This window comes from Erinaceus europaeus, chromosome 12 (assembly GCF_950295315.1).
Source record: "Erinaceus europaeus chromosome 12, mEriEur2.1, whole genome shotgun sequence".
NCBI classification, from domain to species: Eukaryota; Metazoa; Chordata; class Mammalia; order Eulipotyphla; family Erinaceidae; genus Erinaceus; species Erinaceus europaeus.
Window position 1 is genome coordinate 50340516 of NC_080173.1, and position 24301 is coordinate 50364816.

The 24301-nt window shown below is 46.9% G+C and overlaps 1 protein-coding gene across 2 annotated transcripts; it reads left to right on the forward strand.

Annotated features, from left to right (window-relative positions):
- The first annotated feature begins 2228 nt into the window (after positions 1-2228).
- Positions 2229-18824, forward strand: LOC132541944 (uncharacterized). Of its 2 annotated transcripts, none has more exons than XM_060203577.1 (2): positions 2229-2788; positions 18219-18824. In XM_060203577.1, exon 1 carries the CDS (start codon positions 2319-2321, stop codon positions 2721-2723), a length of 405 nt encoding a protein of 134 aa, XP_060059560.1. In that variant the 5' UTR covers positions 2229-2318; the 3' UTR covers positions 2724-2788; positions 18219-18824. The 2 variants fall into 2 exon arrangements, with proteins under 2 accessions (XP_060059560.1, XP_060059561.1); XM_060203578.1 differs by having other exon boundaries at positions 18315-18824.
- Positions 18825-24301: the final 5477 nt, after the last annotated feature.

Below are 24301 nucleotides of genomic sequence, written 5' to 3' on the forward strand. Positions count from 1 at the left end.
GGTAGCTGCATGTGGGGCCACATTGATCGAGGGCCCTGGGCAGCCTGGTTGGCGAGACACATGTGCCTTTGTTAACTAGGGAGGGTAAAAAAAATAGTCCTCACATCACTCTCCCTCCCCCCCAAACTGGGACTGTTCTGTTTTTCTCTTAAATATAAAAGTATTATGTTATTAGAAAAATTCATAATTCTAAAAAAATGAAATGGATGAAAAAGCTTCAGAATCAAATGTAGGTGGCTGACTTTTCCCATAGGAAAGCAATTAGCCTCTGGCTAAAGAGACTGCTCTATTTATTTATTTATTATAAAGATTTATTTATTAATGAAATAAAAAGGGAGAGAGAGAGAGAAAGAACCAGAACACTGTTCAGGCACATATGATGCTAGGGATTGAACTTAGAACCTCATGCTTGAAAGTTTAATGATTTATCTACTTCTCCACCTCCCAGGCTACTCTGTTGTATTTAGGAAGGGGTGGGCATCATGGCATTGTGGACTGTTCTAGAATCTGAAAGGTCTTCCTGAAGTAAGTACAGTTGTGCTGAAGAGCCTGATGTATGTCTCCTCCCACCCCATGAGCTCCTCCCCCCCACCATCAGCAATTTCAGAGTGGCGTTCTTCCCCACCCATTCTGCAGTTACCACACTGCCCCAGTGTGGTCACCTAGAAAATAAAGGTTGGAAGCACAAATAAATTTACAAACTCATAGATGAGGAAACATCCAGAGTTACACACCGAGTTGCCAGAGAGCCCAGCCCATATTCACAAACACAGTGATTGCCGCAAGTATGGGAAAAACTGGCCTCAAATTCTTCACCAGCTCCTCTTTCCCAAAGGTGAGGGAGATCTGAAGGGTGGAATTAGCCAAAAGGATTAAGCCTACATAAGAAATTGAAGAGGACCAGCAAAATAGCTCACTTGGATAGTGTGTTGCTTTGGCATCTGTGTGACACAGGCTTGTGCCTGGCTCGGCTCCCACAGCACTGAAGGAAGCTTTAGTGCTGTACTCTCTTTCACTCTCTCAGCCTCTCTGTCCCTGTCTAAAAATTAAATTAAGAAAGGAAGGCTGGCCGGGGGTGCACCCAGTTAAGTGCATATATCACCATGCAAACGAACCAGGACTCGAGTCCCCGCTCCACCTGCAGGGGGGAGCAGGCCTGCAGGTGTCTCTCTTCCCATCTCCTTCTCCATTCTCAATCTCTCTCTGCCCTACCCAACAAAACAGAAAAGAGGGGGGATGGCTGCTGGGAACCAGTGATAACCCTGGTGGCAGTAATAAAAAAAATAATTTTTTAAAGAAAGAAAAAGGAGAAAAGAATTTCCCAGACCTGCCCCTTTGACAAGACTGACCTGAGATAATAACGGGGAACTATTAGGGTTTATAAGAGAGCCCACCTCCACCTCCTCCTCCCACCCCCCAGAAGTGGCAGAGAGCCTGATGTGAATCTGCAAATTAAAACCATGCAATGCCAACGAGGTAGAGAGCATTTTTGTTCCTCTACCTTGACAAGGGAGCAGCTCCAGCTGGAAGATGCCAGGTCCACGTCTAGTAAAGCTTATGGAGGAGCCTCACCTCCCTCCAGGAGAGAGGAGGGTCCACTCCACACAGCAGAAGGAACCTTTTGCTTCCCATTCTCCTTTTCACCAGAATCTCGCCATCAATGGATCCCATTTAGTTACTGACAACTGCCTGGGAGATCTTAACCCCATTTTACAGGTGAATAACTCAAGACTAAGACAAGTAAAGTGACCTGCCCAGGTCACAAACCAAGTGGCAGAATTACGTGCACACTCCAAACTGAAGCCGGCTCCCAGACATTCTTCCCGTGGAGGCTCCGGCACTTTTTTTTTTTGGGGGGGTGGGGCTGCGCACCATTCTGTAGCCAGACCGCCCCTCCTCCAAGCCTTCTAATTCAGAGGCCCGGGCCTTCACTGGGCTCGGATCCGGCCGTGTCCCTCGCTGCTCAGCCAAACCCCACTCCCGGCTGGCACGTGGCACCGTGAGCGGTGCTGCTCCAAGATGTCACCTTCTCCTCAAGTCCAGGGCTGTGCCCCCAGCGCACCCCACCCCACCCCCAAACCCTCCACAGCCTGGGGGTGACGGCGAGGGCGGCCCCGGACCAGCTCGCGTCCGGCCGGGCCCAGCGCGGCTCCCGGGCCTCCCCGCCCCTCAGCGGCCGGAGCGAGGCGCTGAGGGGCCGCCGCCCGAACAGCCGCTGGGGGCAAGCGCCGGGGAGGGGCCCCGCAGATGCCGTGTCCGCCCCCCTTCCTAGGCCGGGGCCCCCACGGTGTCGGGAGCAGGAGGAATCAATCAGGATAATGAAGCCGCAGCCTGCCACGCACCGCGGGGGCACTGAGGAGCCGGGGCCGGTGCCAAGTCCGCCAGACGGTTCGGAGGAGCCGAGCCCTGCGCGGTGCGGCGGCGGCGGCGGCGGCGGCGGCGGCGGCGGCGGCGGCGGCGGCGGCGGGGACGGGGACGGGGACGGGGACGGGGACGGGGACGGGGACGGCGGCGGCGGCGGCGGCGGGGACGGGGACGGCGGCGGGGACGGGCACGGCGGCGGGGACGGGGACGGCGGCGGGGACGGGGACGGCGGCGGGGACGGGCACGGCGGCGGCGGCGGCGGCGGAAGCCCGGAGCAGGCGCGCAGAGGTCGGACGCAGCCCCGCGCAGGCCCCTGGCAACCGCGCCTTGGCAACCGGGACGCCCGAGAGGAATCTTAAAGCTACAGCGCCGCCTTTTTCTCACAGCAGCCGCCTGCTGGACCCCAAGGGAAAGAAATAGAAGGGTTAGTGGTGGGAGTCAGGCTCTGTGCCTCTGGGGACTTGGGGGGGGGGTACGGCTCGGCTCACACCCTCACTCCCTCACTCGTTTGTCAAATGTAGATGGAGCCTGCGTGCACAAGCAGGGGCCAGACACTGGGGAGGGGCACGGGCGGTGATTTAAAAAGGAGCAGGGTCCTGCCAAGAGGAATTCACAGTCTAGCGCGCAAGGCAGATCAGACTGGCTGAGGTGAGCAAAGCCTTGTGTTATCCAGGCTGACAGGGCTTCGGATGGAGGGCTGAGGGGCTGTTAAAAAGTATTCCTGCAGCATCTGCTTTGCTCCAGGCCGTGGGCTTGAAGCTTCGTTCTTAGACTGTGCTATCCGCCTCCCAGCAGCCCTGTGATATGAGTATTAACTACTGTTATTATCAGGACCGATCCCACTTTAAAGATGAAGAATTAGAGACCCAGAGAGGTGAAGGGACTGAGCCAAAATCTTGTTTTACTTTTTTTTTTTTTTTTTTTTGGACAATGGAGAACTGGGTCTCCTACTTCTAACTCGCGCCAGCTTCCATAACAGCATATTTAGAAGGTTAGATATGAGTGAGGACTTCCCAAGAAGTGAGGTGAAAGGGCAGATGAAGAGAAAGATAAGAAAGCTGCTTGCTCTGTCCTTTGTGCTCCCCATTCTCCTGACCCTATCTGCCCTCCCTTCATGGACAGGCCTCTGTGTGGACAAAGGGCTAGAGGAGGTGACATCCAGAGGTCCATTTGATTTTGTGATTTGATATCTCCTGCCTGAAGTCTAGGCATTGTGCCATCCTTCTGGGCAGCAGTAGTTGGCAGGGGGCTACAAACCGGGGGCGATTCCAGGCTTCTGAAACCAGGGGTCAGAGGCAGTGGTAGAGGATTTAGAGGGGTGGTAAAGGGGCTTTGGCAAAAGAAATCCTGAGTCAATATCATTACAGAGGCTAGGGCTCATCTTTCCTTCTCATGTCCATCTATTTATTCTCTTTCTGCACATCTACTCAGGCTAGAAATTTGTGACAGGGCCTATGGTAAGTTCAGAGGCTGTTGATGAGTCAAAAATCATGCTGGTTTTAGAGCCAAGTTCATCTTGTTTCAAATCTGGCTCTGTCATTTATCAGCTATGTGACCTTGGACAGGTGACTCATTCTCTCTGGGTGTCATTCAGTTTCCTCATCACCTTTCAGGGTTATTATGAGCGAAATGTAAGTATGGTGTGTGGCATATGGTGACTGCTTAACAAATGGTAAATTTTAAGATATTTTCCCCTGGGACTGGGAAATGGCTCAGCAGAGAAAGTGTATGTCTTACCATGCCTAAGGCCTTGGGTTCAAACCCTGGTACAAAATAAGGATGCCATGGGCAGCACCAAGGGAGCTTCATGGGTGGTGGAATACTGCTTTGGTGTCTCTGATTCTCTCTCCCATGTCTTTCTTTCCTTCCTTATCTACACCCTATCCCAAAACATAGACTAAAAACTGGACCAAGGAGATAAACTCAGTGTTTTCACAAATGTGAGGTCCTGGATTCATCTCCCAGCACTACATAACATAATTTTGCTTATCTTGGTAGTCTTATAATGACTCCCAAGATAGATTTATGTCTTAATCCAGAAAATCTATAAATGCCATCTAATCTGGAAAAGGGGCCTTTCCACAGATGAACAAGTTAATAACTCTGGGGAGTTATCCTGGATCATCTGTGTGGGTTCTAAATGCTGTGCAAGTGTCCTTATGTACACAAAGCAGACAAGAGGTAGAAAAGGATAGACCACAGTGTGAAGACAGAGACAAAAAGAGTAGTGAGTGTGGGACTGGGCAGTGGCCCACCTGGTTGAGCACACATGTTACAATATGCAAGGACAAGAGTTCAAGCTCCTAGTCTCCACTTGCAGGGGGAAAACTTCAAAAGTGGTGAAGCAGTGCTGCAGGTATCTGCCTGTCTCTCTCCTTCTGTATGTCCCCCTTTCTCCCAATTTCTGGTTGTCTCTATGAAATAAATAAAGATTCAAAAAAAAAAGTAGTGATGTGATCACATGCAAAGGAATGCTAGCAGCTGAAAGAACATATTCTCTCTTAAAGCCTCCAGAGAGAGGACCATCCTGCTGACACCTTGACTTTAGTCCACTGAAACCAAGACAGACTGGCCACCAGACATGTGAGAAAATTTGAGGTAGAGGGTAGATAGCATAATGGTTATGCAAAGAGACTCTCATGCCTTAGGCTCCAAAGTCTCAGGTTCAATCTCCCATACCCCCACAAGCTAAAGCTGATCAGTGCTCAATGGTATAATAATAGTAAATAATATTATTATTATTTCTGCTGTTTTCATTCACTATGGTTGTGGTAATTTATCATATCAGCCTTGGAAAACTAATACTTACATTGGAAATGCTGACTTGAATAAAACCCAGTGTCTGCCTTCTAGGAATTCACAGTCTAGTGAGAATGAGAAAGGGAAACAGACAATGCATGGGGATACCCAGAGATGGAAGCATTAGGTAGGTAAGACTGCTGGAGATGAAGAAGGAGTTTGCAAAGAGAAGGGCTTAAACAGAAGTGCAGGGAGTCAGGCGGTAGCTCAGCGGGTTAAGCGCACCACGTGGCTCAAAGCACAAGGACCAGCTTAAGGATCCCGGTTCGAACCCCTGGCTCCCCACCTGCAGGGAAGTCGCTTCCCAGGTGGTGAAACAGGTCTGCAGGTGTCTGTCTTTCTCTCCCCCTCTCTGTCTTCCCCTCCTCTCTACATTTCTCTCTGTCCTATCTAACAACAACATCAATAACTACAACAAAAACAACAATAAAAAAATACAGGACAACAAAAGGAAAAATAAAAAATAAATAAGTAAATTTAGTTAAACAGAAGTGCAGTCCAAACCAAAGAGACTGTGGGGAAAGGGATGAAGTGGGAGAAAAATTACCTTTCAGAACCTGCCCATGTTTGGGGTGGCAGGTTTGTGGGGATGAAGGGGAAGTCAATACAGAACTACTGAGGTGGGCATGAGAGAGAAGAAAGCTAAGAGATTTGACTTTTACCCCCAGACTGGAGATTTTTTTATTGTTATAAAATTAGTTTACAAGACAACATGTTTTAGGAGTGCAATTTCACCTCTCATCCAGAATAGAATGAACACCTGTGCCAGCACTGGGCCCTAGATCAGGGAACCTAGATCTCCAGTACTAGAAAAAAGGCATAGAAACCCCCTAGCCCAGTCCTACTATGTCACACAAAAGAAAACAGGTGCACCGAGAATGCATACATCCAGGGAAATCAGCTAAAGCCAGATAACCATACTCTGACCTCTCCCTTGAGCCTCAGTGCCCCATGGCTAGGGGTCTCCGGGATGTGGTCTGGTGGCCTCTCTGTAGTCCACTTCCAGAAAGCATAGGCCTCTGGTCTCTAAACAAAGAAGGAATGATTTACATATTATTTGCATGCTGTTAGATTGAAGCAGCAGATTCACACAGCCCTTTCCCTTCATCTGCCCCTGAATCTCTTTGAGGTCTTCCTTATACATTTCATGACCTCAGCAATCCCGCTCTCATAAATCTAGCCCAAGTGTCCCCCCTCAAGGTCCCCCTACCTGGTCCCAGTCCAACCCTGCCAAGTGTTTGGTCCTGCCTGGAAAAAGTGCCTGGTGGTATAGCTATTAGTATAACTAATCTGGGTAGAGGATCTTGGATCAGGTCAGAGTGGAAAAGGAGGCAGGTGATGGGCTTTCCAACTAGATGCTTTTTCTGGGAATAGAGAGTGGTAAGCACCATCTTCATATAGCCCAGGGGCCTTCTGAGTGGGGCTATGGGATTGAGGGAGGACGGTGTTCATGGAGGATCTGGTGGGCAGGTGCCAGCTGCATGCCCCAGGCCTGCCCCAAGACTCTTGGCTGGCAGCCACACCAGCCCGAGGAAGAGCTGACTCCTCTGAAGGAGGGGGAAGGTCATGGAGCATCCCATGGCCTAGAAGCCTAACACAAATAAGACTGAGGTCACCATGCTAGTTTTTATGACTCCTCCAACATGGACAGCACATCTAGTCTCAGGGCTGTTTTCAACCCAGCCTGGACCATTTTATGTCACTGAACAATGTCCCCCTGAGGGCAGAAGCTCAGTGTTTGTTTCCTTATTTGTTTAGATACAGAGAAACAGAAAGAGAGAATGAGATAGACTACAACACCAAAGCTTCCTTCAATTCTGGGCTGGGCTTGAACCTGGGTTGTACACACGGCTAAGCTGTGCACTATAAAAGTGAGCTATGGGGGGTCGGGCGGTGGCGCAGTGGGTTAAGCGCATGTGGCGCAGAGCGCAGGGATCAGCGTAAGAATCCCGGTTCGAGCCCGCGGCTCCCCACCTGCAGGGGAGTCACTTCACAGGCAGTGAAGCAGGTCTGCAGGTGTCTATCTTTCTCTCCTCCTCTCTGTCTTCCCCTCCTCTCTCCATTTCTCTCTGTCCTATCCAACAACGAACAACATCAACGATGGCAATAATAATAACCGGAACGAGGCTACAACAAGGGCAACAAAAAGGGGGGAAAAATGGCCTCCAGGAGCGGTGGATTCATGGTACAGGCAATGAGCCCAGCAATAACCCTGGGGGAAAAATAAATAAATAAATAAATAAATAAAAGTGAGCTATGACACAGACCCTTAGTGTTTTCTAATAGTAAGAGACCACCTGTCTACTGGAAATAGGTAAGGGAGGGAGTTATAGTGGAACACAGATTCTGTCTCTCCTCCCGTTAGCCCTCTCTTACCTCTGAGACCAAGGCAGTGCACAGCTCTTCTCCAAAGAAGGCACCATACTGAACTCAAGACAGAGGCACAGAGTGATAACAGGTCCCATTCCCTCCACCCACTGCTGCCCACCCTGGCAGATTTGCTACTATAGGGGCTTTGTCACCACCAGCCAGAAGCTGGGGGCCTTAGTGCAGTAAGATTTATGGAAAGACCTGGGGCACAGCTCAGTCTAGCAAATTCCAGAAACCAGCTTGCTCTGATTAGGACAGTGGCCTGGATATGGGAACAAAGACTAGCAATGTGAATAATTCTTCTCCACGCTCGGGTGACATGCAAGCTGTGTGTGCACGTGCTACAGGGGGCCTCAGCACGCATCCCGATCTGCCTGCACAGCTGTGTGCACAACTCTTTCTCTCACACACACACACCAGTCCTTGTGCACACAAGTGTGTGTTCTGTGCAGGTGACTTCATGGAATTCCACCTTCCCTCTTCTCTGCTCTGGGAATTCTCTCCTTGTTTCTTGGGAAAATGGAACATGGGGTAGAAATGTCAATTCTTCCATCCCCATTCCCCTCCATTTGCCTGTGAGAGCAAACTGTAGCTCCCACTATAGGAGAATCTGAATGTGTGTATGTATGGGAGTGGGGAGAGGTCCCAGCTTCTTAGTAGTCTAGAATTTGCACTGAATGCTGCTGCCCTGGTAGCTTCCCCCTAGTGTGCCCATGCCCCTTTCTCAACTTGCGCCCAAGTCAAAGGCAGACATGGAAGCAATGTGGGGTGATGCTATAGGAGTAGGAGTGGGAAGGGTGGATCAGATACTGTTCAATTTTGCCTGGGTCCCTCTGGAGCACTGCTGCTCATTTAAAATTCCGATTTAAAGCCGAGCGGCTCTTTAAATTTCCACATTAGCATGCCGCCCTGATGCCAGGCCAAGATGTTGGGATGGATTTGGCAGGAATGCCTCCAACAGCGGCAAGCAGCAGCATTTGCCAGCAATAAAACAACGCATGAATAAAAGAAGGCCAGCTTGGCAGCGGCAATAGCCCAGGTAACTAACCCAGGAGAGGTCCTCATGTCTGAGAGCTCAGAGGTGTGGAGACCTGTAGGTCTGTGTGGCCATCTTGGCCCTCACCCTCAGTCGGCGCCTGCAGTGGAATCTGGGGTGAGGCCCAGGCAAGACTGTGGTTTCTCCCCTGTGCCTGTCTCACCCTCCACCCCCACGGTTCTCTTCTTGGAGGGGACAGATGTTGCCTTTGATGAGGACACAAGGATTTGGCTTACAGCCTGAGTTGTCCTACTTTATTAGGGGCCCAGAGAACAGGTAGGGTCAGAGAAAGCTGCACTAGCTACTGGGGCCTCCAGTTCCATGACCCCCAGTCAGGGGGTTAAGGGCCTTCTCAGAATGGGGGGCTGGTGAGAGGCCAGGTGAAGGTTGTGTGATAGTGGGCTGATGGTCAGAAAGAGGCAAGTGGATCTTTTTTAACTTTTACTTCCTTCAGATTTGAGACTTTTTTTTTTTTTTTGCACCACATGCGCTTAACCCATTGTGCTACCGCCCGACTCACAACTTTTTTTTTTAAGAGACAGAGAGGCAGAGTGAGTGAAAGAGACCAAAGCACCTAGGTTTCCTTCAAAGAATTGGGGGCTGAGCTTGAACCTGGGTTCTACACATGGCAAAGTCAAGCACTATCCAACTGAGTTATTTCACCAGCCCAGGAGTGTTGTTCCTCAAGTGGCAAATGTAGCAAAGAGGTCAGATAAAGTGGTGGGCTGCCAAAAACCACTTCTCAGAGGTCACTATGTCTGCCTCTGCTCCAGTCACCTGGGGGAACCTGCCCCAACACTTCAGGAAATAAGCAGCTTGTCTTGCTTTTACCATCTATCCCTCCTACTTGGTTAGACCATCCCTTTCCCTGGTGTCCATGTGAAGGGCACAGAAGGAAACAGAGGCAGGCAGTAGATGGTTTCTGCTGTCACAGGTAAGAGAGGTTTTCAGCAATGCACATTTTTCTTCTAGGCCTACTCCCTTTCAAATGATGAGTGATTCCAGTCCCCAATATGATAAGTTGTTGGCACTTTGAATTCTCTCAATCCCTAGAGAAGCTGGGAAGCCAATACCAGGGGCCTATATCCTACAAAGATGGCTTTGTTCTCATGATGTTTTTCTAGGGAGAATGAGGTGGCCTGACCACATAGCCACTTGTTCCTTAGTCCATACATTGAGGGTATGTGTGAGGCAGTGGCTGAGAAGCTGAGCTGAGGTCAGAGAGACACCCTTTTGTCATTTATTCTTGTTTCTAATACTTTATTTTATTGAAATAGAGACAGAGAGAGATAAAAAGGGAAAGAGGAGATAGAAGAGAGACATCTGCTACACTGCTTTACCACTTACAAACCTTCCCCGCCCACAGATGGGGACCAGGGACTTGAATCCAAGTCCCTGTACACTGTAATGTGTACAACTCTACCAGGTATGCCTCCACCTGGCCCCTTGTTATTCTTCAATCAACAAATATTTACCAGAGAGCATTTTTTTTCTCAGTGTGTTTCGGGAGAATGAGCCCAGGGACATGCACATGTGTAATACCAGAGCTGCCTCCTAAATAAATATGAATTTATTTGTGAAAGACAGGAGAGAGAAGAAATCAGAACCTCGCTCTGGCACATGTCATGCTAGGGAGTGAACTGGGGCCCTTCATGCTAAGAGTCCAGTACTTTATCTACTGTGCCACTTCCTGGACCACACCAATCCAACTTTTGTTTGCCTCCAGGGTCATCGCTGGGGCTCGGTGCCTGCACTACGAATCCACTGCTCCTGGAGGCCACCTTCTCCATTTTGCTGCCCTTGTTATCGTTGTTGTTATTGCTGTCACTGTTCTTGGATAGGACAGAGAGAAATCGAGAGAGATTGGGAAGACAGAGAGGAGGAAAGACACCTGCAGACGTGCTTCACCACTTGTAAAGCAACCCTCTGCAGGTGGGGAACATGGGCTCGAACCGGGATCCTTACACTGCTCCTTGCACTTGGCGCCATGTGCACTTAACCCGCTGTGCTACCACTCACTCCCCCCCCCCTTTTTTAAAGATACTTCTTTTGTGAGGAGAGAGACCAGATTACCATTCAGCAGTACCAATTCAGGTTTTGTTTCTTTTTTGCCACCAGGGTTATTGCTGGGACTTAGTGCCAGCACTATGAATCCATTGTTCCAGGTGGCCTTTTACTTCATTTTTCTTTCTAATTTTTATTAATTGAGAGAGGAGGGGGAGATAAAGACAGGGAGAGACAGACACCTACAGATTTGCTTCACCACTTGTGAAGTATGTCCCGTGTGCCCCCCCCCCCACCCACACACACACACTCCAGGTGGGATACAGGGGCTCAAATCCTTGAGTCCTTGAGCTTAGTAATGTGTGTGCTTAACCTGATGCCCCACCCCACCCCCCAGCTTTTCATTCTATCTTTAGAGATAATCAGATAAAGAGAAAGAGATGCACCAAAGCACTGTCCCACCATAGCTGGAGTATTCTCAGTGCTTTCATGTGGCACAGGGACTCACACTTGCTAAAGTGTAACCTTTACCCAGTGATTCACCTCCCAGGCCCCTGCCAAACAGCTCTTTAAGATAAGTTCTGTACTAGGCACAGAGGTGAACCTAACAGACATGGCTGTCCTTGGGGAACTTTCCATCTGGTGGGAGAAAGAAGATTATTATTCAAGTGACTGCACATGTAAGTATGGAGTAACTGTGCTAAGTGCTCTGAAAGCTGGATATAGCACCATAAGAGTGTATAATCGGGAGACTAGGCTGAGTATAAGAAACTGAGGATGAACTTGCTAAGGAGACAGAGAAAGAACAGCAGCCAGAGTGCTAGGAGAATTGGCAGTGACATTTCAGAGTCCAGTGAGTGCACAGTCAGCAGAGCTGAGAGATTCTGAGAGCTCTGAGACATCTATCTGCCCTGACTCCTCACCTCCTAGTTGTGAGTACAGGTACAGAACAGCTCTGGCATCACGCCGGATTCACAGTTGGTACTCTGTAATATAAACTCCCTTTCTCTTCTCCACATTCCCCCCACCCCACGGACCCCACATTTATGGAACAAAGGGACTGACCGCCTATGCTTAGACTTTTTTTTCAACTTATGCCCCTAAGGCTCAGCCATGCAGTCCTCAGTAAGGAACTCTGGGGCTTTCCCTGCTTCTCCACATTAGTCCCTTCACATGTAGCCCCTTCACTGCTTAACCTACTTCCTCTTTTGCACCAGTTTCCCACAAAGGGGGGCTGAGGTCTATGTATCAGAGAAAGCTGTCATCCTGACTCTGCTTTGGGGATCAAGTTTTCAGGGAAGAGAGATGGAATCCTCAGCTGCTCCCAAAGCTGCCCAGGTGAATCTGAGTATCATAGGTAGGGAGAGGGAGTAGTGGGGAGATGGGGAGGGGGGCTGCCCACCCAAAGCGGCATAGAGCCCAGAGCCTTTTCCATTGCAGACACCCCATCTGTCTCCCACAGAAGGCTTGGGTTGGAGGAGGTGCTGAGAAGGGGGGGTGAAACTGTACAGTCTGTGAGCTAGCACAGCACAGTGAGGAGCAGGGTGGAGGGTCAGGGCACAGCGTCACAGGGCTGAAAACTAGAGGTGGGCAAGATCACAGGGACAATGCCATGCTTTTCTCCCTGGACAGCTTTGTGGTTGATTTTGATTTAAATCTCCCTGTCCCACTGACCAGAAGGCAAAGAGCTACACCCCTCTGGCCAGCAAACTCATGGAAGACTGGCTGCCTGATGGATTCATTCCTAAGTGCAGGGTCAGGCTGAAAATTATGCTGTTCTCTTCTCCCCAGCAGCCAAAGCTTTCCTAGGCCTTAAAAATGATATTTAAAATATTTAAATATCATTTTTAAATTTAAAAACTGAGAATTTTCAGTGTTTTTTTTTCAATTCAAATGGTCACACTAAAGTCCAGAGAAATAAGCATCACTATATATATTTTTTGCAACCAGAGCTTCATTGGGACTATACACCAGATTCTACTGGTCCCCATGGAGACTCTTTTTTTCAGATAGAGGCTGAAAGACACAGAGGGGTAGAATCAAAGAGAGGACAGACACCACAGCACTGCTCCACTATTCATAAAGCTTCACCTTTGCATGGTGCTCCCATGTTGTGATCTGGGGCTTGATCTCAGGTCCTCAAATATAGTAAAGTATGTGCTTTACTGAGGGAACTCTCTTCTGTCCCCATTGTTATTTTTGGCCTGAAAAGGAGACCAAGGGTTTAAAAGATTAAATGAAATTATAAATTGGATCAAAAGAGAACCCCAACAAACCTTGTGTGTATGTGTGTGTTCACCAGAACATTTAGCTCTGGTTTAAGATGGTGCAAGGGATTGAACCTTGTATTTGAAGGCTTCAGGCATGAAAATCTTTCCCATAATCACTATGCTATCTCTCTGTCCTATTTGGGGGGCTTATTTGAGAGAAAGAGAGAGAGGAAGATAGACCAGAGCATCACTCTCCACAAAGGATGTTAAGGACTGAACTCAAGACCTCATGCTTAAGAGTCCAAGGCTTTATCCACTATGTTACCTCCCAGGCTGCACTGTCATTGTTGTTGTTGTTGCCAAAGCTTGGTCATTCCCAGTCAACATTTTTCAGAGAAATATATATATATATATGAGAGATACCATAGCACTGAAGCTTCTCCTAGTACCAGGGGTTTGAGCCTGTGTCAATCATACTGAATCAGATACCCTCCCAGATAAGTTATTTCACCTTTGCTCATTTTTTTTGAGGATTTGTATTACCCACGCCCCAAGCCAGGTCAGGTCTCCCCCCCCCTTTTTTTTTTTTTGCCTCCATGGTTATGGCTAGGGTTTGGTGCCAGCACTATGAATCTACCACTCCCGGCGATCACTTTTTCTTTCTCTATTTTTATTCAGTAAGACAGAAATTGAGAAGGGAGATATGATAAAGAAGCAGGGGAGAAAAATAGATACTTTCAGACCTGCTTTACCACTCATGAAACGCTCCCCCTGCAAGTAAGTTGTGGGGGCTTGAACTTAGTTCCTTGTGCATGGTGATGTGTGCTTAACCGGGTGAGCCACTGCCTGGTCTCCTGGAATCTTCCATTCCTTCTCTTCCCTTTCTCTCTCTCCTTCTCTCTCTTAATTTTTTTTTTAAGATTTTATTTATGAGAAAGATAGGAGAGAGAAAGAACCAGACATCACTCTGGCACATGTGCTGCCGGGGATCAAACTCGGGACCTCATGCTTGAGAATCCAAAGCTTTATCACTGCGCCACCTCCCAGACCACTCTCTCTCTCTTTTTTTTTAATATTTATTTTCCCTTTTGTTGCCTTTGTTGTTTTTATTGTTGTTGATGTTGTCGTTGTTGGATAGGACAGAGAGAAATGGAGAGAGGAGGGGAAGACAGAGAGGGGGAGAGAAAGACAGACAGACACCTGCAGACCTGCTTCACCGCCTGTGAAGCGAATCCCCAGCAGGTGGGGAGCCGAGGACTCTAACCGTGCTCCTTAACATCAGTTCTTGCGCTTTGCGCCATGTGCGCTTAACCCACTGCGCTACCATCCGATTCCCTCTCACTCTGTTTTATAGAGGCAGAGGCAGAAGAGAGTGAAAGAGACCACAGCACTGAAGCTTCCTTCAGTGAAGTGGTGACTAAGCTTGAACTTGGGTTATGCACATGGCAAAGCAGCACACAATCCAAGTGAACTACTTCACCAATTATTATTATTATTGTTGTTATCGATGTCATCTTTATTAGATAGGACAGAGAGAAATGGAGAGAGGAAGGGAAGACAGAGAGGGGGAAAGAAAGATAGACACCTACAGACCTGCTTCACCGCCTGTGAAGCGAATGCCTTGCAGGTGGGGAGTCGGGGGCTTGAACCAGAATCCTTGCATTTCATGCCATGTGCGCTTAACCTGCTATGCTACAGCCCAGCCCCTGGTTACTTACTTTCTTTCCCTTCTTCCTTCCACTTTTTTCTTTTCATTTTGTCATTGGAGTTTCACCACTTCAAGCTGACTTTTTTTTTTAATTGCCACCAGGTTATCACTGGGACTCGGTACCAGCACTACGAATCCACAGTTCCTAGTGGCCATTTTTTCCTTTTCTTTTTTATCTTTCTATTTTACTGGATAAGGCAGAGAGAAATTGAGAGGGGAGAGGGAGAGAGAAAGGGAAAACATGAAGCCAGGTGGTGGCGCACATGGTTAAGCACACACATTACAGTGTGCAAGGTCCCAGGTTCAAGCCCCTGGTCCCCACCTGCAGGCGGGAAACTTCACAAGTGGTGAAGTGCAGGTGTCTCTCTGTCTCGCTCTCTCAATTTCTGGCTGTCTCTATCCAATAAATAAATAAAGTAAAAAAAAAAAAAAGAAATGGAGAAAGACACCAGCAGACCTGCCTCACTGCATGTGAAGCATACTTCCTGTGGATGGGAAGTAGGTGCTTGAGCCTGGGTCTTTGTACATGGTAATGTGTATGCTCACCACTGCCAGATCACCCTGATTTTTTTTTTTTAAGACAGAAAAGGGAAGGGAGGGTGGAAAGGAAGGGGAGAGGAGAGAGACTATAGCACTGACGCTTCCCCCAGTGCCATGTACTCCCACATACTGGCAGTAACATACTGGGAGCAGAAACCTGGGTCTAGCACAAAACAAAGCAAGGCAGGAACCTTACCAGGTAAGCTATCTTGCTGGAGTTTTCTAGCAGAGAGCCCAGGGGAACCTTTCCCCAGGACTGGAGATACCGTGACCTTACTTGTCTAGACATACTTTAGTACAGCCCCCCTCCTCAATGCCAACATCCAGACAAAAGGAAATTGGATCCCTCAAAATGGTGGGCTCCCACGAGAGGGTTCCAAATCAGAAGAGATCAAGGAGTAGGAGGAGCAGGGAAGGGTCTGGGGAGTGGAAAAGGTCAATTCAGGAAACAGTTCCAAGTCTAAGAACAGAACTTTGGGGACCCTATAGACAGCCCCTTTACACAGTCCAAATCCTAAATGGTTTCCCTCTCTACTTGTGGTTAAGAGATTATAGATTCCACAGCTTCCTTACTTATTCCGGTCTTTTGTCCCACTCTTCCCTGTTTGGAAGTTCTTCCTCAGGCTCCATCTTGACTCTTCTAAAAGTCCTCTGAAACATGTGCCAAGAGGACCCAGACAGGGCATCAGTTATTAAATATAGACAGGGAGAGGAAACTGAAAATAGAGGCAGATATTATATCTCGGTCCCTGCAAGTTATTAGGAAGAAGGCACCAGTGGTTGCTAAGCAACAGGTCTCCACAGAGGACAAGACACCAAGGCGGGGAGAGCCTTTTTAACTAAATAATGGGTGAGAAGGTGGTGAGGGGTCCGAGGACTGTGTACTTCAGGCCAGGCTGCAGGCTAATGGTTGTCTGGTCCTCCAAGGCCAACTCCTTTCTCCAAGCATTAGCAAACTCTGCCTTTAAAGCCTTTAGGATTGGTGGAAGGAAGAAGGCCACAGGCACTCCTCCTTTCCTGCCAGGAGGAGGGAACCTAGTTACCACAGCAACCCAGAAACAATCCTAGTCTTGTTTTGCTTGCAGCTTCTCTGTAACCCTCTCAAGCAGTAAGTGTAGCCCCCTTCCTCTGACCCACAACTTCTTGTTTGAGAAGCAAGGCTTAGAAAGGTTAGGGATGAGGGTGCCACAAAACCAGGGCCAACTGGCCATAAAGTGACCTATTAAGACTCAAAGTGAAAAGTGTGTGTGTGTGTGTGTGTGTGTGTGTGGCTTTTAGGGAAGAGGGTTTCCAAATGGTCTCTAACCTTTGTAACTACTAAGGGATGACATGCAAATCCTATACCCAGGCTTGCTTTCTAAAGTACCAACTGAGGTTGGAGGTCAGCAGAGAACAGAAGGGCAGGATCTCTTGAGCCCCTTGTCCATTCAAGTCCTCATATTCCTTGACCTGAAGTCCAGTGTTGCCAAGGCTCGAGAATGGAGATATAGAACATTAACGTATGTCAAGTATAAGTGAGTGGCACCGAGGGGCATAATCTGTTTTTCTAATATGACCACAAGCAGAGTGTTAGAAGAATTAGGCCGACAGCTGCTGGTTGCCCCCCTCCCCTCGCTCTCCCTCTCCCTTCCTCCTCGGCGTTTGCACACACCAATGGCAGCCGAGCCCTGCTTGCGATTTCTCTTAATCTTCCTTCGCCATCCTGCGCTCTTTCCGCAGGCGGTGCTGCGAAGCCGGCAGAGCCCAGCGTCACACCTTACTGCTCTCTGAGATTGCTCCACAGAGAGCTCAAGGAGATGGCAATTCGGCGCTGATGCCGGCTGGCAGCAGTTGGGAGAGGGGAAGGAGGAGAGAGGGAGGAGGGGACTGGGGGGAAAGTTGGCACGGATACCAAGTTTTTCCCTAGAGAGACATAGGGTGGGGGCGAGAGAAGAGAGAAAATGACAGAGAAAAGGAAACAAGGAAAAAGGCAGAGTGAGGGAGAGAGAGATTAAAGTTCTCTCAGACATCCACATGTGGGCATCCTCAGCCCATCTCACTCATGACCCTCTAAAGATCACACCACACTGTCAGGGTTCTTATCCCTTGCTTGTCTACCCTCCTCCCACAGACACACAGATATACTCCTAGCCAACCTAGAAGTCAAGAGAAACCCATGCATGTTGTGTGTATTCATGCAAGTGTGTGTGTGTGTGTGTGTGTGCCTGTATGTTGTCTCTGTTTTGGATCGCAGTAGAATGCAGTATGTAAATGAGATGGTTATTACCGCAATGTTCATCAAGCTGAGCCGAGAAGACATTAATAGCCTGATGAATATGCATGTGAATTTGTTAATTAAGTTAATTATTCTGCTGAAAATGCATTCGTCTTCCAAGGACATTTTCCCAATGATTTTTACATGCTCTAGCCATTAGTCATGCTATATTTTATCAGGGAAATGAGTTTGCTTAAGTTGTAAAAAAAAAAAAAAAGAGAGAGAGGGAGAAAAGAGAAATAGAGAAAGGAAGAGGGGGAAATGAAAGAGGAAAATGTGTTGAAGTTGAGAGTGGGAAGGCATCTGAGGCCAGCCTGAAGTTTGAGGCCCAGCTGGGCTTTTGAAGCCTGCCCTCAATTTTTATGGGTACCTCACTACAAATTTTTGCCCTTTTTTTGATGACAAACTTTTTTTTTCCAGTGCCAAATTTCCAACACATTAATTAATTGTTGTAGCCAATTAACTGTAGTTGTGCAAATGAGTTTAGCACTAATTACCATGCAGTGCCTGTAATCACATAAAAAACTTGCTGAGAGAGAGAGAAGAGAAAGGGAGAATAGGAAGGGAGTGGTGGTAAGAGAGGAGGGGACATGGAATACTGAAGCAGCCAAGGAAAAGGAGTAAAGAAGGCATTTTGCACTGTCCTTATTAGAAGCCATCTTGGTTCTGAGGTAAGGGAGTAGCTAGCTGTCTGTCACATTCACAAATTGTTGGTTTGGAAATCCCAGTGAAGGTAAAAGCTGCAAGGAGTGGTCGTCCTTTGTCTAAAAACTTACAACCAAAAATATAGAGGTGAAGAATGGAAATCTCTCATTATTTTTTTTTTAATATTTATTTCCTTTTTGTTGCCCTTGTTGTTTTTTATTGTTGTTGTAGTTATTATTGTTGTTATTGATATCATCATTGTAATCTCTCATTATTTTAATGATACAGTGTACTTCCTATAAATCTTGAAAGGCCTCAATGTTTACCCTCCATGGCTGAAGTTACTCGGTAAGGATGATGTTACTGAAAGATGTGTTCTGACAGGTCAAGAGAAATGAATAAAAGTGCTACATCACCTCAGCCTGGTTCCAGAAAACCATTATGAGCTCTCTCAGTCACTGGAATAGGTCAAAGGAGCAATGGCATCATCACCCACAAAGAAGGCTGATTCCAGCAGGAGGTGGTAGAAGGCAACTTTTGGCCAGACCAGAAGAGAAGTTAACCACCTCTCTTGCAAGTTGGCACCTCTACCACCCATTATGTTGAGCCAAATCTAGGTTTCCTCCTGTCCACTTCAACCAGTGCCCAGATGTGAAAGACATTTCTCCAGATCTTTCTGATTTACCTGTCCATGACTTCAGCTGGAGGGGGAAAAGAACAGTAAAGTCAGGACTATAATCTGGACTGGCATTTTTACTTCTCTGCTTGCCCCTTGTACCAGGCCCCAAGTATCTGTATACGAGCGGCCTGTCCTACCCCAGGCACCATCACCATCACCAGTAAAGGAAGGCTATAGCTCCCTTTCCATTCAGAATAAAGAGCTCAGCTGTCAAAGGCCTCATTTTACTCAGACCTCATCAGTAACACACTCACTTCACATTTCAGAGGAGGACCTAGGTCACTCATCATCTGATACTGAAAGGTTGGATCCTTTCCATTCCAGGTCCCAGGTTTATGGGCTCTATCTGTTCCAGTCTTGTTCCTCCCTAGCAAAGAGGAAATAATTTCAACAATTTCAATATAGTCTTCTGCTCTATGATAGTAATGCTTTTCTTTCTTTTTCTTTTCCTTTTTTTTTTTTTGATAGTAATGCTTTTCTAACTTATGAACCAAAGTTAGTTGTGAAAGCCTGTACTAAGGCAGGATGCTCTAAAATGTTGCTTCTGCCACCAATCTTTTTTTTTTTTTTTCTTTTTCTCCAGGGTTATTGCTGGGGCTTGGTGCCTGCACTACAAATCCAGTGCTCCTAGAGGCCATTTTTTCCCATTTTGTTGCCCTTGTTGTTTATCGTGGTATTGTTACTATTGTTGTCGTTGTTGGATAGGACAGAGAGAAATGGAGAGAAGAGGGGAAGACAGAGGGGGGAGAGAAAGATACATGTTTTCTTATCGCTTGCCTAATACATCAATTAAAATTTCACTTTATATCCCTTCAATGCCTGTGAAACGACTCCCCTGCAGGTGGGGAGCGGGGGGCTTGAACTGGAATCCTTACACCGATCCTTGCACTTTGCGCCACATGCACTTAACCTGTTGCGCTACCACCCAGCCCCCACCAATACTTTATTACTATTAATTGCTACTATTATTTTACCAGAGCTCTGTTCATCTCTGGCTTATAGTAGTGCTGACAACTGAACATGGAACCTTTGGTGCTTCAGGCATGATATTATCTGCCTCGCTCCAAATATTTTATATTTATTATTTAATGGATGGAGACAGAAAGAAATTAAGAGTAAAGGGGTAGGTGGGAGGGTGGCACCTGCAGCACTGCTTCATTGATCATGAAACTTTCCTTCTGCAAGTGGGGATAGGGAGCTTGAACCTGGGTGCTTACACACTCTTAACATGTGTGCTCAACGGGATACATCACTATCTATCTCCCACCCCCCAATAGCTTTCTTATGGTTGGCCTAACCGTCTCCTCAGTAACCTAGGTCAAGGTCTGAGAAAGCATGGTAGAGTGAAAGCAGCCCTGCTATCTTGGGTTCAGGCTCTTCCTTACCACTTAATAGCATATAATCCCATTTGATATGAGCCTCAATTTCCCTCATCTAAAACATGAAAATAATAGTGCTGTGCTTGAAGGATTAGAAACTTTGTAATTTTGAAAATTCTGGATATAAAGCACTCAACACACCAAGTGAAATGAGCTATTTCACTCATTGCTAGTGAGTACAAAGTGTTCTTTACAGGTAAATGGCTAGAAAATGGGGTACACTCATATTATGAAATAGAAGGAAATGCTGATCCACACTTGGATGAATCTCTAGAAAACTATGCCTAGTTACTGAATCCAGTATGGCCACTTTTGAAATGACAGATGTTAGTAGTGAGGATAGGGTTAAGGAGGTGGTATAGTGAGCAAGAGGAAACTGGGCGTGATTATGAAAGGGCAACATAAGTAATCCTTATAATAGGAGAAGTACTCAGTCAAGACATCTTCATTGACTATAGTGGTAGAACAAAATTATACAGGTAATAAAGCTGTATAGCACTTAATGTGCACATGATTAAGTAAAACTTGGGCAAATCTGAGTAAGATTAGTAGACTGTATCAATGTCAATATTCTGGATATGACATACACTATGCTTTACAAAATGCTACCATTGGGTGAAAGTGGGTAAAATGTACAAGAGAAAATCTCTGTTATTTTCTTATATGAATCTATATGCAGTTACTTCACTTTAAAAAAAAAAAAGGTACAGGGCAGGTGGTGCAAAGTATAAGGACCGGCATAAGGATCCCAGTTCAAGCCCCCAGCTCCCCACCTACAGTGGAGTCACTTCACAGGCGGTGAAGCAGGTCTGCAGGTGTCTATCTTTCTCACCCCCTCTCTGTCTTCCCCTCCTCTCTCCATTTCTCTCTGTCCTATCTAACAATAATAACTACAACAATAAAACAACAAGGGCAACAAAAAGGAATAAATAAGTATTTTTAAAAAGGTGTACAATTGGGCAGGGTTAGATAGCATAATGGTTATGCAAACAGACTCTCATGCCTGAGGCTCCAAAAAAGTGTACAACTGATTATTATTAATGTTATTAATGTCTCTGCTGGGTATAGGAGAGGGGGCAATTCTTGTATTTCCACTGCAGAATTCCAAAGAACATTAAGAAATATTATTCTCACTAGGTAGATCAATAAAATGAACATAATCATGGGGAGGGGATTTTTTTTCTTTTTCTTTCTTTTTTTTGCTTCCAGGGTTATCTTTGGGGATCAGTGCTGCCTCTACAAATCCACTGCTCCCAGAGGCCATTTCTACCCCCCACCCCCCACTTTATTGGATAGGACAGAGAGAAATTGAGAGAGGAGGGAAAGATAGAGAGGGAGAGAGAAAGACACCTGCAGACCTGCTTCACTACTTGTGAAGTGTCCCTCCTGCAGTTGGGGAGTAGGGGTAGGGGGGACTCAAACCCAGATCTTTGCATGGGTCCTTGCACATAGTACTATGTGCATATAACTGGATGTGCCACTACCTGGCCCCCAAGGGGATATTTGTATCTGTCAACCCAATAACTCCACTTCTAGGAATTTACTATAAAATTCATTATGTTTTATATGTAAAGATGTTCACTATGATAATATTTATAACAGAAAAAATAGATAAATGATTAGATATAGGATAAGTCTCATAAGTTATGGCATATTTAGGTAATGAAATACTTCAAACACAGTAAAAATGAAAGAGAGAAAGAAAGGAAGAAAGAGGGGGTCGGGCGGTGGCGCAGCGGGTTAAGCGCACATGGCGCAAAATGCAAGGACCGGCAAAAGGATCTTCCCAGTTCGAGCCTCTGGCTCCCCACCTGCAGGGGAATCGCTTCACAGGTGATAGAGCAGGTCTGCAGGTGTCTTTCTCTCCCTCTGTCTTTCCCTGCTCTCTCCATTTCTCTCTGTCCTATCCAACAGTGATGACATCAATAACAACAATAATAATAACTACAACAAGGACAACGAAAGGGAAAAAAAAAGAATCAGGCAATGTCTTGTTTTATACACATTATCTCATTAAATATTCTTTAAAAAGATTGTTTGGGGCAAGGTGGTGGTGTATGTACTAAGTTGAGCACACAACTTAGTACATACAATGCACAAGGACCTGGATTTAAGCCCCTAGTCCCCACCTGCAGGGGGAAGCTTTGCAAGTGGTGAAGCACTGATACAGATGTCTCTCTCCCTCTTTACCTCCCACCTCCCTCTCAATTTCTGTATCCAACAAATAAATATTTTTAAAAGGTTGTTTAACTGCATTTCAGAGACAAGAAAACTAGGACTTAAAGAGGTTAAGTGGCATACCATATAGCAAGCTGATAAACTGCAGTGCTGGCATTGCAACCGAACCACCACAAGTACTGTGTGCAGGGTGAGGAGGTGCTATGTGTGGAAACTGCAATGCCGTCCACATCTAGAGGAGCCCAGAGGAGTAAGGCAGTAATCCTGCTCCTGCAGATAGCCTTACATCCATCCCAGTAAGAAAACTCTCTTCGAAATAGATAATAAATAAGAAAAGGAAAAGTAGTCCTATTCTGAAGTTTTACATCCCACATGCTGTCTTTTTAGTCATAACTAGGATGCCGAAGACCTCTTGGTCTCTCAGGTCTGCCTTAAGATATCAAACCAAAATATGAGCAGGAGAAAAATAGTCCAGGAAAACAGAAAGGACAAGAATAACCAAATCAAGGAGACCTGCTTGATGTATGACCTGGAAGTCTCTCTAAATCTTAGAGCTGGGCTCACATACATCCCTAGGTAACTATTGTCAGCTCCATGGCATCTACTTGGCAGTGGAAGTCTAGCCCATGTTCTTCATGCAACAACCTTATATTTGTCTTCAGTTGACATCTCTATAGAAAGGAAGGGGCTAGGCATCCTGTCACTCTGCATTTACTTCTCCTGTTTCAATACTACCTCACTGAATTTACTTAGGATCAAACATCCCAATTAGAGGTGTAGGGCTAGACACACCAGGGAAGAGAATAGCCTTGTGAGGATGCTGGGATCCAAAGGCAAGTTTTGAATTGCCTTTCTCTCAACATTACATCCAAGGGGGCAACTGGGGCATACACAATAGAAAGGGAAAGTGTCTTCCATCGTTTCTTCCTTCCTTCCCTCCACACAGTATTCTACTCTGCTAGGGCTGAAGCATGCCCACTTCACACTTTGGTTTCCCTTACCCTACTTACCCTATGGATAGGAGTGGGTTAAAGGCATGGTATGGGCAAGCTATAAATTTCCTATCAGTGTGGGGAGAGTAGGGCTGTTGGCAGGGAGGGGGTGGGGATGGGGTGGGGGGAGCTGGGAAAAAGCCAGGAGGTTGTCTCTAGGTAACAATAAACACTGCAAGCAAGGAGCAGCTGTTACACTTACTCTCTCTGCATCACAATGCTGAAATAACACTAATAAACCAGTGTGCCCAATGCACAAGCATACACACAGTTAGGGCCAGGCCTCACTGTACCCTCAGGGTTGCCCTTTGCTTTAAGTCAGGGCCTTTGTTGCCAGTGGACTTAGCAGTCTAGACTTGGCTATACTTGTGGGCAGAATGAGGACTGATGAGTCAGTTTGAGAGTCAGGGCATGGCAGAGGCTGGGGATTCTAGGTTCACTTGCTGATGGCATTTACTGGTAGAAAGAGTTCAAATGGGGTTAACTCTTGGTTGGGAATTGAGAGAAGAGGAAGTGAGTGAGAAGGAAAAAGTATAGGGGATAGACAACTATTTGCCATGTCCTTTCATACTGGAGGGGATGAGGTGAGCTCCATGAGTGGAGCTGGCTGAGAGAGAGAGGAGCCAGGGGAAAGTTTGAGAAAGAGGAGTGTGTGGTATTGATTCTTACCAAAAAAAAAAAAAGTGATTTTTTTTTTTTTGCCTCCAGGGTTATTGCTGGGGCTCAGTGCCTGCATCATGAATCCACTGCTCCTGGAGGCCATTTTTTCCCCCTTTTGTTGCCCTTGTTGTTGTAGTCCTGTTGTGGTTATTATTGTTGTTGATGTCATTCGTTGTTGGATAGGACAGAGAGAAATAGAGAGAGGAGGAAAAAACAGAGAGGGGGAGAGAAAGATAGACACCTGCAGACCTGCTTCACCACTTGTGAAGTGACTCCCCTGCAGGTGGGGAGCTCGATGCTGGAACCGGAATCCTTAAGCGGGTCCTTGCGCTTTGCACCACATGCGCATAAGCCGCTGCGCTACCACCAGAAGAAGTGATTCTTACATCCCTCCCAGGGTTGATCTCCCCATATCTGCCTACATTCCACCTGGTGCACATAGGCTCCCCTTCACAGCACAACCTTTATATTAGAGCCAGGTGA

Bases quoted from the DNA above. Each gene is read 5' to 3' on its own strand.
- LOC132541944 (XM_060203577.1), top strand. From the start codon at position 2,319: ATGAAGCCGCAGCCTGCCACGCACCGCGGGGGCACTGAGGAGCCGGGG.